General features: G+C 33.9%; 1 protein-coding gene across 4 annotated transcripts in view; it reads right to left on the bottom strand.

Annotated features, from left to right (window-relative positions):
* Positions 1-16207, bottom strand: part of pip (heparan sulfate 2-O-sulfotransferase pipe) — a 140179-nt gene that overhangs the window by 64361 nt on the left and 59611 nt on the right. For all 4 annotated transcript variants that reach the window (XM_073091644.1, XM_073091643.1, XM_073091645.1 and 1 more), the window contains one exon: positions 11331-11470. In XM_073091644.1, the coding sequence (XP_072947745.1) occupies positions 11331-11470 (140 nt within the window). The remainder of the gene's footprint in view (positions 1-11330; positions 11471-16207) is intronic.

Genomic DNA, 16207 nt, shown 5'->3' with positions numbered 1-16207 from the left:
GCTCAACACAATGGGAAATAAAACATTGATTTGAATACAAATACACACCGATTTGGGCTGCGACATGACACCGATTTCCTATTTTCTAAGTACCTTACGTTGCCACACGTTGACACATAGCCTAATAGCTTGAAATTTCGCCTCTTTCTGTGAGTACGATGTTCAATCCCAGGCAGTCGGATTTTTTCAAAATTATGTTTGTATTTGAATGAAGACATCTCACCCTTTATCAGAAAAGAAATCATTGTGAGGAAAGCATCACGTCTAATTACAGTTATTTTAAAAATCTCAGAAGTTTGAAGGTCTACTGATACGTACTTGACGTGGTAGGCCATGATCTAAACCCCTCTCTCTCTGAGAGGTGACCCGTGCCCAGCAGTGGGATAGTAAAAGGTTGATGACAACCTCACGTTAACTGCATTCCATATATTATGTCGCTAAAAATAATTGAAGGTGATAGAACCCTTTGTGGTTCGACTCCGGCGGCACCACCGCCACACCTATTTCTACCTAATAACAGCAGTGCTAGGCGCAGCTGTGTTCCGGTTTGAAGGGTGTGGTAAGAGAGAAAGACTTTTCCGAAGCGTTCCAGCTTAGTCCTCAGGGGTAGCGACGCATCTGTGGCCGACCTCAGGTAGGAATATCTTATCCTATCTGGGGTTCATTACAGATGTCCATGTGCGGCAGTAGCTAATTACCATCAGGTGGACTGCATGCTCGTCTGCTACTCCTATAATATTAAAAAATACAAGCTTATCAATAAATGCTAACTTGAACATAATATATCACCCTGAGACCGGTAGATAGACCGATAACTTAATTAAGTAAAATATTTTTACCATCGCTATAATCATATATCATCTATAATTAGTCCGATAGGCTTAGATAGTACACCTGTGGTCGGAAACAGATGCATTGCTTCCCCTGATTACTAACTTGTAACGCTTTGTATATATATTTTTTTACCCCAGCCTCATTTTCTTACCTCACCCTATACGGTAGGTACCGCTTAAAAATGTTGTTAGACAAACATAGGTTTGATTTAATTTTTATAAGTCGTCGTCGTCAATCTATTATCGTCCTACTGCTGGCCACGGGTCTCCTCTCAGAATGAGAGGGAATTAGGCCACAGTACACTACGCTGGCCAAGTGGACAATATTGGGTCAGATGGAACCGTGCTTGAACAAAAATAGGTTGAAGACGGTGTGACAATAATCAACCGTGCTGGCCAAGTGGACAATATTGGTTTGAGTAAAACTGTGCTTGGACAAAAATGAGTTAATGATGATATGATTTTAGAATATATATGTTCTGGATCTGGGTATTTCTCTATTGATCTTCGTGTGTCCATGGCACCCACAACACAGGGAATCCCAGTGTGAGGCTGAGTGTAGAAAGCGTTAAATATTGGAGATTGAAAAATATTGGAACCTATCTTCATAATAATGCATAACTAATATCGGTGATCTACGAAACACTAGCACCAGTATTAAGCTAGATAATCTGAACGCTTCCGCTAACTTACGACCTGAATGGCTTGAATCGAATGTTATCTCCGGATCGAATGGCTAAGAACAGTGTTACAAATGCTATGATACGTTTCCCTTTTGCAAATATAGCGCTTATGTGCTATACAGCGAATCCGCTTCGCTTTTAGTGACCCGGTTTACAGAAACTTTATCTGAGTTAGTTTTTTTTATATAGTTTTATATTTATACCCGTTTAGTAATTTAGGCGATGGAATTATTTGAAGTCGGTCATAAATGCCGCAGATGCAGGGATAGCTTAGTCATTGAAATGTGGTCACTTGGGCCAGAAATCCGAGGTTTCAATCCTAGAGATGCATTTTCTCTGATTTTTCGTAGTTATGTGCGTATTCAATATTAATTTTCCTACACTTTTACGGTGACGTAAAATATCGATATCTTTAAAAAGTTCTCAAAGGTATGTGAAATTTACTAATCTACATTTACCCTGTGTAACGGACTGTGGCCTAAGTCTTCTCAATCTGAGGACAAACGTGACCAGCAATAGGACGGTGGAGATAGTAATGGGATGACACGAAAACGACGATAAATGCATAGCCCCCAAAGACTTAAGTAGGACAAAGGCTGGTAAGTACAATATACAAAATATGACTAAGAAATTCCAATGAAAGTGTTAATCGCGCATTTTTAACGCAGTAAACTGCAGTATATGAAAATCTGTAGCTAACCTAAAATTTGATCTATTGAGCATTGACAATAATAATATGTGTACTATGTCCGACGAAAAATGTAGAGTAAGACCTTTCTATGTAAATACCTGAAGACATAACTAGAGTGCTAAATCAAAGCATTCACAAAATTCAGATAAAACATTTGATTACCATAGCAAGCCACAAGAAGCCCTACTTATATGTCGAACAATTCCCCGTACACAACAAGCAACTAGTGTCGCTAACGACGTTCCAAATGGCATAAAAACAACCCATTACTTTGTCATTGGTAGGACAAGGACTTGATATATGGATGGCGATTCCTTCCGAAAGAGTTCAAGAATCGATTGTTGAATCATTTGAATCAAAGTGCAATAAATCTATTCAATAAAATCGAGGCCAAAGTAATCGATCTTCGATCTTTCAGCTAAAAGGGCGAAGATAGCGAAAAAAACTGAACGACGTATCTGTCAGCAAAAATGTCTATAACATTCAACCAACTTCGAAAAGATCGACATTCGATTTTCTAGCATAAAAGATCGATCTGAATCGATTCATTACTAGAGATCGATTAAAATAATCGATTCGTTTGGCCCAAAAGATCGATTCTTCGATTAATCTCAGATCGCCATCCCTAACTTGATAGTGACTGTATGGGGCGTTGGGCGACATCTTTCATGTGTCATGGTGGAATGCGTGCGGAACAAAAAAATGATCATAGCCTTTGTACTCGTTTGATATAAAAAGGTTAATCGCGTGTTTTCTACAACATAATCAGCCTAATGCTTGAATAATGAATGCTTCTTGTAATTAGTCCACGGTTTACGGAACATTATGAGGCTTTTTTTTATAATATAAGAGTAGCAGACGAGCATGCAGTCCACCTGATGGTAAGTGGCTACTGCCGCCCATGGACATCTGTAATCAAACCCAGATAAGATAAGATATTCCTACCTGAGGTCGGCCACAGATGCACCGCTACCCCTGAGGACTAAGCTGGAACGCCTCGGAAAAGTCTGTCTCCCTTACCACACCCTTCAAACCGGAACACAGCAGCTCCTAACACTGCTGTTATTAGGTAGAAATAGGTGTGGCGGTGGTGCCGCCGAAGTCGAACCACAAAGGGCTCTTCCACCTTTAGAGGCAACATCTACATCAGTGTTGGTCTCTATCTACTACATCAGATTTGGTCTTGAGTGATCAGTTTCTCATTTTCAATCCATTGCTGTCACAATATCTTACATCTGACAAAATCCGAGTTCAATACTTTGAAGACAACTTTGATAATATGAGCATAGAAGAAAAGATGAGTGAAAAATAATAGAGAATATGGAAATGGAAAACTTTAGAAGATAATTTACCATGATGTTTTCCGTACAGTCACTTTGATACAGATATTGTAAATAGAAAAATTCGAGATGCTAATCTAGACTTCGAATCCCGAACCATGTGCGCAGGAGACTGATTTATTCACTAGGCTATCAGAAAATGCATATAAATTCTGTTGGAGTACAATATAACAGTTACGATATAACAATTCGACATTTCAATATCTGAACAGCAGTGCTTTGCATAGAAAGTAACTCGCATAGTATTATATTCTTGCCCACGCAACGGATATCAATGTGTGTAAACAATTTCAAGTGAGATATCCGAAATTGAATAAATAACGAATATTTTGATATCATACATTACTCAAATACGTCTGTGATTAAATAATTGTATTTATCTAACCCTATAATTTGAATACATGATAGCTAACCTCAAAACCTATATTTTTATTTTGTTATGTCTATCCATTTTGATCTAAGAAGTCTTGCAAGCAATTGAACTGATTTTGGCAAGATTTTGTATAGGCTTCTTTAATTTTATACCTGAGCAACATAATGTATATAAAGGAAGATTTAGTGAGCACATCTTTAAGCAAAAGCCTTTCCTACAAATATGTATGAACCTACGCCATTCACTTACCGCTATCAACAACAACAATTAGGCTATACAATTACAACGTATACTAATTTGTAATACTAAACAAATTTACAGTAATATTATAAACCAGAATCTTTAGAAAATCCAATCGGTTTAAGTTTTTTAAATAGACCATGTAATGTTTGTAAGAACCTCAAGGGCTATTTAACGCACTGGCTCACCACTACACCAGCTCCGAGCAGGGTTGCACGTCCGATCCGTATCTCGTACGTCACCAGACTGACTTTGACAGCTACCCTCTCTACTGGCATACGTGAGACAATGTTTATATATATCTATTTAATAGATACATACACTACATCCCTTCCTTTTTAACAAATTTCATTTACTTATATATACATAATTTCCAATCTAAGTAATATCTTATTTTCATTTTTTGTTTTACTTATTCAAACCATTTGTTTTAATTTTGAAATCAATAATATTATTTAAGTATATTTTATTCTTTAACTGTCGATTCTTCGATTGACAAGTCTTCATCTTCAACCGCTTTCCATTGCTCTTTCACACGCTTTTATTGACTTATGTTTCTCGAAGTCTTTAGCCAGTTTCTTTATTCCTTATTATTATATCCCGTCCCACAAATTATTTTATTATGTGCGGTGTGTTATTATTTTAGCTATACTTTCTTACCTTCCACCTATTGTGGTTTTTACGCTCTTCTTTTCCGGTCTCCATATTCTTTCCCTCTTTTTTCTAAATTATTTTAAGTCGTTTTAAACATCTCGGTTTTGGCGCTCAATTCCGACAGTGGTGAATAGTGGATAAAAGATTGATGATATACCAAGCAAACTCACTATCTCCACTCTTCCCATTCTATGCTTTCGTCTGTTATACAAATGCAAGTATCTAATCATATTCGTTGACCTTCCCCGTTAAGATTACAAGTTATATTTTATTGTCAAACATTTAATTCAAATTAAAATATGGAATATGTTATCCTATGATTACAACAGACATAGAAACAGAATAACTACCTACAAATTTTAGCTATGGATTGTATTCTAGTAAGCCCATTAAACAAAAATGTTATCGTGCATACTTCATTTTATTGATCCTGCAAAGAGTTATACTCATAATCTCTTCCAAACTATTAATCCTAGTTACATACTAAGTTTAACATGAAATTTTATCTATTTTAGATGCATAAGTTTTTAAAAGAATTTATTTGAATAAATATTATATTTGATATCTATTAAACCCTTAGAACCATCAACTTAAAATGTTAAAATTTTTAAAACATAAAATGAGTAATTGCGGTTACACGCAAAAGATAGACATATGCTGTCGCGGATACTCTGTAGAACTTTTCGTGATAATCAATAGTGTCATACACGACTTCTACATAATTATAACCATTTCTGCAGCGTTCGCCAAGATAGGAATATGATGAATTATCCTTTTTCAATTTATTCGATATTTATTTATTAATTTCACAAAATGTACTGAAATTACAATAAATAAATGTTTCCAAATAAAAATACTCTCTATGAGTGTGTGTATGAAACCTCATTATATTCCATGTTCAGGTCAGTCGTTTCCAAAATAAATGTTAACATCTTTGACTAGCTCTAGAACCACCCAATAAACCACTTTAAAGACTTCGTTTATTTATCAGACTTGCTGGATTAGGGAGGTCAATGAGGAGTTACATTGGTGCGCAAGACGTTTCGTTTAGGTAACCCTATTCTAATTATTTATAGCCTATTTTAAAGTAGAACTTATTTTAAAATATTGATTGAAATTGAACCAATACTTCCAGACATTAGCGCATACATAAAATACTCTTCCGCTTATAAGTAAAGTGTCCTTGAAAATCGAAACTATTGGAGAAGTCCACGGTGAAGGTTTATGTACTCCTCCTATTATCTCTAAATCTAGCAATTCTTTCAATTTTCTCTGTCCTTTCTTCTAATATTCGATATCGGTATTCTTTGATAGGATTGCATAACTGGTTTTATTGAAGTATTTATTGGAATTTGATCTAGGGTGTCTGATCAATGTTATTTATGTAATTTTAATACGCCCAATTGCATTGATGTGAACCACTAAATTTCGAGGGCCAGTTTTTTGTTTACAAATTTTAGTTCTATAACTCCTTTGATAATGATCAAAATTTTCACCATTTCTTTTCTTTTGCAGAAAGCTCCTTGCTCTTTGTCAGACTTTCCTCCTTCCTTAGCAAATCTTAAATTATTATCTTTGCATCTTTTGATTAAATTCACTTAATTTACATTAGTTTTTTCCTTTTGTTCATAACTTTCTACATGACAATTTATAATTTCTAAAGCTACTGTAATCACTTTTTCAAGTGTAATTTTATCAACATTCTCTGCCAATTCAGCGTTTGCTCCAGGAAGATAATATAATATCTCTTGTAGGGCAGCTTCACCTAAGAATAAAAATGTAGCCCGTTTCTTTGAAATGAAATATATTTATTTTGTATAAAACTACGATGGTACTTACAAATTGTCAGTTACAATATTTGTTCTTAAACTACAACTGGATCGGAACACGACCTTAGCTTAGCAAAGATCTGGTAAGAAACTAAATGTGTTTGTCTTTTTTCCATAATAATAATTATTCCTTTTTTAATGCCATCATTTTTACATATAAATAAAAAACACTAGGCTGAATTGGCTGAATTCATGATATCAGCGGTTTCGAAATAAATTCTCGGTGATCGCTTCCGTTCCTCTCATCTCAGGTTCACCGACGTATTATCACCATCAAGATCCAATTGATCAAGAGGCGTTTTGTCATTATTGTTTGTATTAAACGACTTGTCATTTAAAATAACTCAATTAGGTATTTTTACTAAATTTAAATTTAGTTTAATAGAAGTCTCAATTATTTGTAATTAAATTTAATTGAATTCAAATGTCATATAGTTACTTCCAATTTAATAGAAGGCTTGTCAGTAATTCAAATTTAATGCAATTCTGTAATTTAATATAATTCCAATTTAATGGAATTCCGTAGTTCAATATAATTCCAATTTAATAGAAGACTTGTCAGTAATTCAAATTTAATGCAATTCTGTAATTTAATATAATTCCAATTTAATGGAATTCCGTAGTTCAATATAATTCCAATTTAATGGAATCCTGTAGTTCAATATAATTCCAATTTAATGGAATCCCGCAGTTCAATACAATTCCAATTTAATGGAATCCCGATGCAATTCCAATTTAATGGAATCCCGAAGCAATTCCAATTTAATGGAATCCCGATGCAATTCCAATTTAATGGAATCCCGAAGCAATTCCAATTTAATGGAATCCCGATGCAATTCCAATTTAATGGAATCCCGAAGCAATTCCAATTTAATGGAATCCCGAAGCAATTCCAATTTAATGGAATCCCGAAGCAATTCCAATTTAATGGAATCCCGATGCAATTCCAATTTAATGGAATCCCGAAGCAATTCCAATTTAATGGAATCCCGAAGCAATTCCAATTTAATGGAATCCCGATGCAATTCCAATTTAATGGAATCCCGAAGCAATTCCAATTTAATGGAATCCCGAAGCAATTCCAATTTAATGGAATCCCGATGCAATTCCAATTTAATGGAATCCCGAAGCAATTCCAATTTAATGGAATCCCGAAGCAATTCCAATTTAATGGAATCCCGATGCAATTCCAATTTAATGGAATCCCGAAGCAATTCCAATTTAATGGAATCCCGAAGCAATTCCAATTTAATGGAATCCCGAAGCAATTCCAATTTAATGGAATCCCGAAGCAATTCCAATTTAATGGAATCCCGATGCAATTCCAATTTAATGGAAATCTAAATGTAGGTACTTGCTAAACAAAAACGAAATATGAAATTCTAATCTATCATCACAATCGATTTCTAAGTTAGTATTTTTAGCATATAAGCTTTATACTCAAGCTATTTTTATTAGAAATATAAAAATGAAATCAAATTAGAAATATAAAAATGAAATCAATAGGTATCTATATTAATTAAGACCGTTAATTTCTGTCATTCTCATATATCGCACGTATATGTATATATATGTATATGTATCGCACGCACACAAAGGTATATGTAAATTATTTATTTTAGTATGAATTATTCCAATCCAAAATGATAATAAAATAAAACTTTAAGCAAAGTAAAACTAAACAGTAAAATATATCTCTAATGCAATCTCGTACTAATATTATTAAATAAATTAATATCAAGTAAACTTGCAAATACTGTATTATGCTTTAATATTTTATGATTATAATTGTAATAAATATAAATTGCAATATCTATAAAATTTAATTTTATACTTTTTTATTTTTTTATTTAATATTTCTACATTCTTGGCACAATGTAAAAATAATGCACGCAACGCAATAAATAAAAGAATAATAAAGACCTAATAAACATAAAAAACAATTGACAATTGATAATGCGCAATAACACAAACTACGCACTTAATTATATTTTACTACTTTGTATAAGTACTTTAAAAGTATTGTTTTTGATATATTTTTATAAAATGAGCTTTGTAATTTAAGAACCATATTTTCTGTATGTCCCGTACCATAACAACATTAAATCACTAAGTATTACATTCAATAAATGGTTGCTATATGTTAACAAAAGCTAGTACCTAGTTTAAACTTTCATTTATATTTAGTCTCACAATTTAAATGAATTTCCATCTATATCACGAATTTATAAGTACTTTCTTTAATTATAATTTTTTGCCGCGTTGCAATAAAATCTATGATAGGACTTACCTAATTGTTTTCGTCACATATATAACACAAGATTGGAATGGTCACTACCTTTCTTTACCTTTTTCCCTTTTTATTTATTATTATTTTTTACACGCCTTATATATTTTTTACACGCCTTTCACCTTTATTCTCGTCGCCACTTGTAATGTTTGTAAGAACCTCAAGGGCTATTTAACGCACTGGCTCACCACTACACCAGCTCCGAGCAGGGTTGCACGTCCGATCCGTATCTCGTACGTCACCAGACTGACTTTGACAGCTACCCTCTCTACTGGCATACGTGAGACAATGTTTATATATATCTATTTAATAGATACATACACTACAGACCAGAACTTGCCTGACACACTACTGTGTGTCTAAATGTTTAATAGAAAAGTTTTAAACTATGATCACGCTACGATTCCTCCGCGCTACTGCTCTTAAACGTGTGAAACTGCGGGGTACAGCTAGTAAAGTATTGTAATACAATATATCTTTCTCAACTTCATTCATACACAATTGGACGGAGATACAATAAGACAGCGGAATATAAAGTATGTAAATAACATAGGAAGTGTATTAAAGCGCTGTTTCTCTGTATCGTTCCGTGTCGTGCGCCATCACTGGCGAATAGCGACCGGTAATGTTCTGTAACCACGCATAAATATAATGGGGCGTCATTTATGTTTACAGACAATCAACGTGTCAGACACGAGCCGAATCAATGTGTGTCATCACGGGCGAATAGCCATCGGTAGTATACTGTAATCACGTATAAATATAATGGGGCGTCGATTATATCTACAGATATTCGACGTATCAGACACGGGCCGAGTCAGACTTTTTTTGAGTATGAGACAGACGGCAGATTTTTTATGAGTAGAATACGATAAGGCAGATGGGCAACCTGGTGGGGACCGTCGCCTATGGATATTTATAACACGAGAAGTTGCCAAGGCATCGCCGATTTTAAAGTAGAGCACTTTTTGCACCTTTCTTTAAGAGCCCCATGTGATAGCGCTCAGAATACCTCTGGAAGAAACTCATTCCACATTTTGCACTCTAACATAATTCTATACAATACTAGCTGACGCGGCAAACGTTGTGTTTCCATATAAATAAAGAAATGTTAAGGATGAACACTTAGGGGTATGAAAAATATAACATTTGGTGAAAATCGGTAAAGCTGTTTCGAAGGAGTACGGTAACTGACATTGTGACATTTAATATATAAGATATACGAACGTATTTATATCTTCCGTATTGCAACCATGCAAACGCCTGAATTTGACATAGTTCAACATTTTGTCATAGATTAGTAAAGATACTTCGCCGCCTTGAAATTGAATGAAGCCACAAACGGCTTATTTGTAAGTTCTTTTTTTGAATTCTTGACAAATAAAAACATTTTTAGAGAAAATTTACGAATAAATAACTACGTAATTTATATAAAAAATAAATAATTATATCATATATTTTAGGGATATTTTAGCACGGAGACGTGGCAAAACTTTTTTACCCAACTATTTCAATTGTCAAAACTGGTTACATTTTCTTGTTAGGAGTGAGTAATCTTCACTAATCTATGCATTTTGTATAGAAAATATAATTTTCTCTGGCCCGCCACGTTGAATGTCTATAAATATAAATGGAGCCGTAAGAATGAAAATTACTGTCACAAATTTTATGGAAACTATTATAAAGTGTTAATTACTCTCAAACACGGTTACGGCGAATGAAGTCTTGGCTATATTAGGTCACGAAATTATGATGGACAATTAAATTTAATTTACGCTTTCAGAGAAAATCTACTCATAAATGTACTAACATTTTTCTCTTAATGGTATATTTATGATTTAAAACTGCTAGATATGATTTAATATGAGCTGTAATTAAACTAGTGTGATATGTAGTAATTATGTACCTGCCTTTATGTACCAGGTATGCACTCCGGAAATTGAATAGTTATAGGCATATTACAAACTAATTGTCAGTTGTTTCAACGCTTCGAAAGAAAACATCTTGAGTAAACCTACATAAGTTTTAATATAACCTACAGATTTTAAAAATATATTCTCATAGATGTGTGAAGTGTACTACTCCGCACTTGGCCTACTATTCCTTTAAAATAATAGTTTAAAAAAACTAAAAAAAACACGCTTTTATTACGCTAAAAACTAGAAAATAATTTTATTACAGCAGTAGTAGAAGATTGACCAATCAATCATAATGAATCGCTTCAGAATAAAATTATAATAAAATTTAAGTTATTAAAATATTAATTCAATTCAGAGTAAATTGCGTGCTTGATTTTAAATGTTACAATCACTCTACTGGCAATTATCTATGAGAGAATAGTTAAGAATCGCAGTAAAATGTACCCTACGCTAAGTTACGACGATGTAAGACACTTACGGTCTGTGAGATGGTTGAAACCCGTGACGTCATCGTTCAGTCTGCCCTCCATCCGCCGCAGTTTCGTGCTGAGGTCTCTCGTGTGCAAGAAGAGGAACAAGGTACATGACACCGCTACTAGTGCAACTAGTTCACTCGTTCTGAAACAAAAACGATCTAATTAAAGAAAACGTCATTAATCTTTAAATTATCTTTTTAACCACTAAAGAGTGACACAGAATAAACGTAAAGCGTAACATAAAGTTTAATTACGCAAAAAACTTAAGAGATCAAAATAAAATTCCTATATTTTGATTTATTATTGCAAAGATGGTGCCGAAGAACGTGTAAATAGTGAAAATTAGAGCTTTAAATTTCCGATATCTAACAAAAACGTTACAATAAATATAATCCGCATAATACCTACCTAGCTTTTGGAAATTATCAAAAATAAATATCAAAGTCCGTGGACTTCATTCCAAACAAGCCATTTATAAATTATTTTTCAACATTTCTATTATAATTTGATATTTTTTATTAATTCGTTTTATAAAATGTTAATTTACCAAAATCAAAACTGACACACATTCGTATACGATTTTTAGTTGTCGCCAATGCAAATATTCTTCCAATTAAATTGTCTTAAAAGCTTATCTGCTTTTAATTTACTGACATCTATTTTATAGGATGTATTTTTTTAGCTTTTATCCACGATTTGTTAGCGAATCGGCACCTACTTTAAAATTAATACAAGACAACCTTTCGCCCGCAGCTCCACTTGCGTTTATCTTAACTTTTCTAATCTTTTGAAAAACGAGAATTTCTACTGTGTACGCACCTAATTCAGAGATTCATTCAATCTTTCAGATGATTCAATCTGTCAGTCAGTCTGTCATCAATCATAATATGTCTATTTTGCATTTTTTCTCATTAACAAATGTCTGTTATGCAAAGGCTTGACGATTCCACGACGACGCTTGACGACCTTTCGACGTACATTCTTGGACGATTGATACTTGACAGTTAAACCGTGTCTACAGTTAAAGTTATAACGAATAAATTATTGTAGAAAACTTCTAAGTCTATGGCACTGTGTAGTGTATAAAATCACTGGAAGGATTAATCTGGTCCAAAAAACTAAATTAACAATTGTTAACAATTAGTTTAAAATCACCGATAGTTAAATCATTTTCTATATACGTATAAAAATCTATTGAAATATAATATCTATGTGGTAGAAATGCTTACATCTATCTACTTTGCAGATAAGATCATTGATTTAGTTAATGTGATTTCGGACAGGAAACATTAGTGTAAGTTATTGTAGCTAAAACGAATACCGTATAAGTGAATGACTATCATGCGAATCTGTAATAACTTAGTGGTTAAAACATTCAACCTCTCATTCGGGAGGTCCGAAGTTCAAACCCCAGGCACCAATGATTTTTGAAAATTATGTGTGTATTAGAAATGAATGATCACTTGCTTAAACGGCGAATCATCATAAGGAAATCTGAATGCCTGAGAGGTGGATAAAAAGTCTCAAAGGTGTATGAAGTCTACCCATTCGCGCTTGGCAAATACGTTGGACTGTAGCCTAAATCCTACACCCTGAGAGAAGACCTGAGCCCAGTAGTGGTACAGTAGTTGTTGACGATGACGAAAGACTATGAATTCGTATCTGTATAATCATCATGAGTGGAAAAATGACTTAATTATTCAAGTATTGCTCAAAGAGATCTTAATGGACGAACAGATGCCCTCTGAGAGGTCTATTATTACCGTTTCGTTACGCTATACTGTAATGCATACTTTGACCACATAAAATAGCATTTCCTAGCAAGTGCTTCCTTATGTACCTAATTGTGAAAGGTTCCGATTATTTAGGGATTTAGAACGACCACGCAACTGTATTCGTATTTTATGGAATGTACAATTGTGTATATAGAAAGTTTATATGTGCTGACAAAATAAATGAAACATTTAGTTTTAAATGACAAGTTGTTTGAAAATAAAAATCCGATATTAAAGACCGTCTGAGACATATTGGACCTTAAGTGAAGTGAAGTAAGTGAGTATATGAAAACAAAATATTCAACAGTTAATAAAACATTTTTGAACTATTCTTGTTATCATTCTTTAAGACCTATCCAATAATACCCAGTTTTTTTAATCCTTTTGCCGATATTTCGACCCAGTTGCATGGATCGTGGTACTAAACCACAGCCGCGACCACAATCCATTGAGTTTGCAACTGGGACGAAATGTAAGCAGAAGAAATTTGAAAATCGCGTATCGTGAGTACCCTTTACATATTAAATATTAAATAACTAAAAAGGATGCTTATAATTGTATAGTGACTAATGTACATAATTTATATGCAAATTCGTAGACTTCCTTTTTATAATCGTTTAAAATCCTCGGGCTCAATAAACAACTTTAGACATTAACTTATCACTATCGGAAAACCACATAATTATTTTCTGTTTAAAACAAATGGTCGGTGCTGGGATGTATGAATAAAACTCGTAAAACGTATATTAATTTTAACATTTCTCTAGTACTGGGAAGTTACTACCATCTCTTAAAACAATATTGTTTTAAACATTATTTTTACTTTTTTGCAGGAAATTTAACTTTTTAAGCAAAATATGACAATTTCAGTTGGTTTTATATAATGGATAAGCGAAAAATTAATAAGAGTTTAAGTTTGTTCAACTGTGTATGACGGAATATTTTACTGTTTTAAGGAGGAAATAAAACTTTCCTGAACTATGATGGTTTATAAAGGTTGGTGGTAAGCCTCCTGGAAAGGCAAAATGGCCGCTTTGCGTGTTGGACTTTTAACCTTTCCAGTATATTTATGTATGTTTTATAACAATTATTAAGTAGCTAATAACCTAAACTTGCTTTTAAAATCTCAATTCCATTCCAATACTGTAATAGCCTTACGCATGTTATTATTAATCAATCTATCTAATTATTACCTACTAACGATTGAAATTTGACAAGGTCTAGTATGAACAAATTGTCAAATCATTGGAAGGCAAACACAGGATAGATTGCAACAATAATGGACGTTAATAACATTGTTTTTGATAGTGATAAGTATGTGACTCAGCGGCCTAAATTGAACCATAATCATAAATTTCCTTTTTTGTCAATAATACTATAGCTCGTCAAAGCTACCGTACAAAGAAAATAAAGAAAGTATCTATTGAGAAAAAAGGGAAAGAAGATTTTGCCTATTATTTAAATATGTATTAGAAGATATTTCAAGATTGTTTTACTTAGTTCATACAAATTTCAATTGACGAGCAAAAACTAAATATGAGAAACAACAAAACTATAATATATCCAGCAGGAAAAAGGAAAGTCCCGTTCATTCTATTTGCGAACCTGCTTACTCAATTTCTTATGTGGCCTTTTTTTTTGTTTACGAGGGGGAAACCTTCAAAAGGTACCCGGCGCCGTGGGAGCGACGCAGAGTTATGTAGGATTTTTACCGCACTAAAACCCCCCCGGTGGCCGTCCTCGGCGCTGTGTAGAGGGCTCCGGGATCTCAAAAGGACGCGGTGTATGTGGCCTAGTGGTTGAAACTCGGCTCGGTCTGAGTTTCGAAACCCAGGAGCGCATCTCTTTTCAAAGTTATTTGCGTATTACAAATTACAAATTAAATATCACTTGTTTTAGCTATGAACATAGATTAGTAAAGATTACTCACTCCTAACAAGAAAATGTACCCAGTTTTGACAATTGAAATAGTCGCGTAAAAAAGTTTAGCCACGTCTCCGTGCTAAAATGTCCCTAAAATATTTGAAATAATTATTTATTTATTACGTAAAGTACAATAGAAATTCTATATTATTAGTTATTTATTCGTAAATTTTCTCTAAAAATGATTTTATTGCCAAGAATTCAAAAAAAGAACTTACTAAAATAAACTGTTTGTGGCTTCATTCAATTTCAAGGCGGCGAAGTATCTTTACTAATCTATGGCTATGCAGGAAAACATCGTGAGAAAACGTGCATACCTGAGAGATTTGTAAAAAAACGTTCTCAAAGGTATGTTAAGTCTACAAATACGCACTTGGCCAGTGATGGACCACGGCCTTATCCTTCTCATTCTGAGAGAAGACCCGTGCCCAGCAGTGGAACAGTAATCAATAGATAACGAATTATTCGAATTTAACTTCGTGTAGGCAACAAAGGAACTGAATTAGATATTTGTTTGAATAGGCCGAGATCTCCGTTTTTGGTAGGCATGCAATGTAGGTCTAATATCATTAGAATACGTGCAATTTGTATTGGAGTGGTTCTAAATTGTCCCTCTTCCCACGCTGACCACTCGTGTACTTTTGTTAATTCTCTCCTTTCCCTTTTGCGTATCAAATGTAGGCAGTGGAAATAATCCTTTCACCTCGTACAAACGTGGCCAGGGACGGATTTGGGAATCCGGAAGTCCTGAATTATTTTCCAAATAAAAGGAGTATTTTTGCTGCCATGTCTTTTAATAATAGAAAACAAATAAACCTTTTAATTAGTTAAATATAAATATTGGAGATATATATGCGAAAAAAGTATTTGGAAAATCTCAATATAGGTCGACATTCGGGGACCTCTGTCTTGTGATAGGCCCGGGACAGTAAGCCCACCTGCCCTCCCCAAAATCCGGCCCTGAGCGTGGTAATTAATTTAAAATGCGAAGTGTAAATGTAATTGCTAAAAGCTTTATTATTTTGAGCTGGCAGGAGCATACCCTGGTCTGGAGGCCCAAAGTCAAACCATTAACCGCGCGTCTCATAATTAGTTACTTTACTTCACACTTAGCAACGCCCCATTTATCATCTTTGCCGAGTCGAAGTTGAGAAATTTGAGTTCAATAATCATAAACATTC

Source organism: Epargyreus clarus, unplaced genomic scaffold (assembly GCF_041222505.1).
Source record: "Epargyreus clarus isolate Ecla_fem2 unplaced genomic scaffold, WU_Ecla_fem_2.2 ptg000034l, whole genome shotgun sequence".
Taxonomy (NCBI): domain Eukaryota; kingdom Metazoa; phylum Arthropoda; class Insecta; order Lepidoptera; family Hesperiidae; genus Epargyreus; species Epargyreus clarus.
This window is presented reverse-complemented; position numbering and strand designations above follow the sequence as displayed.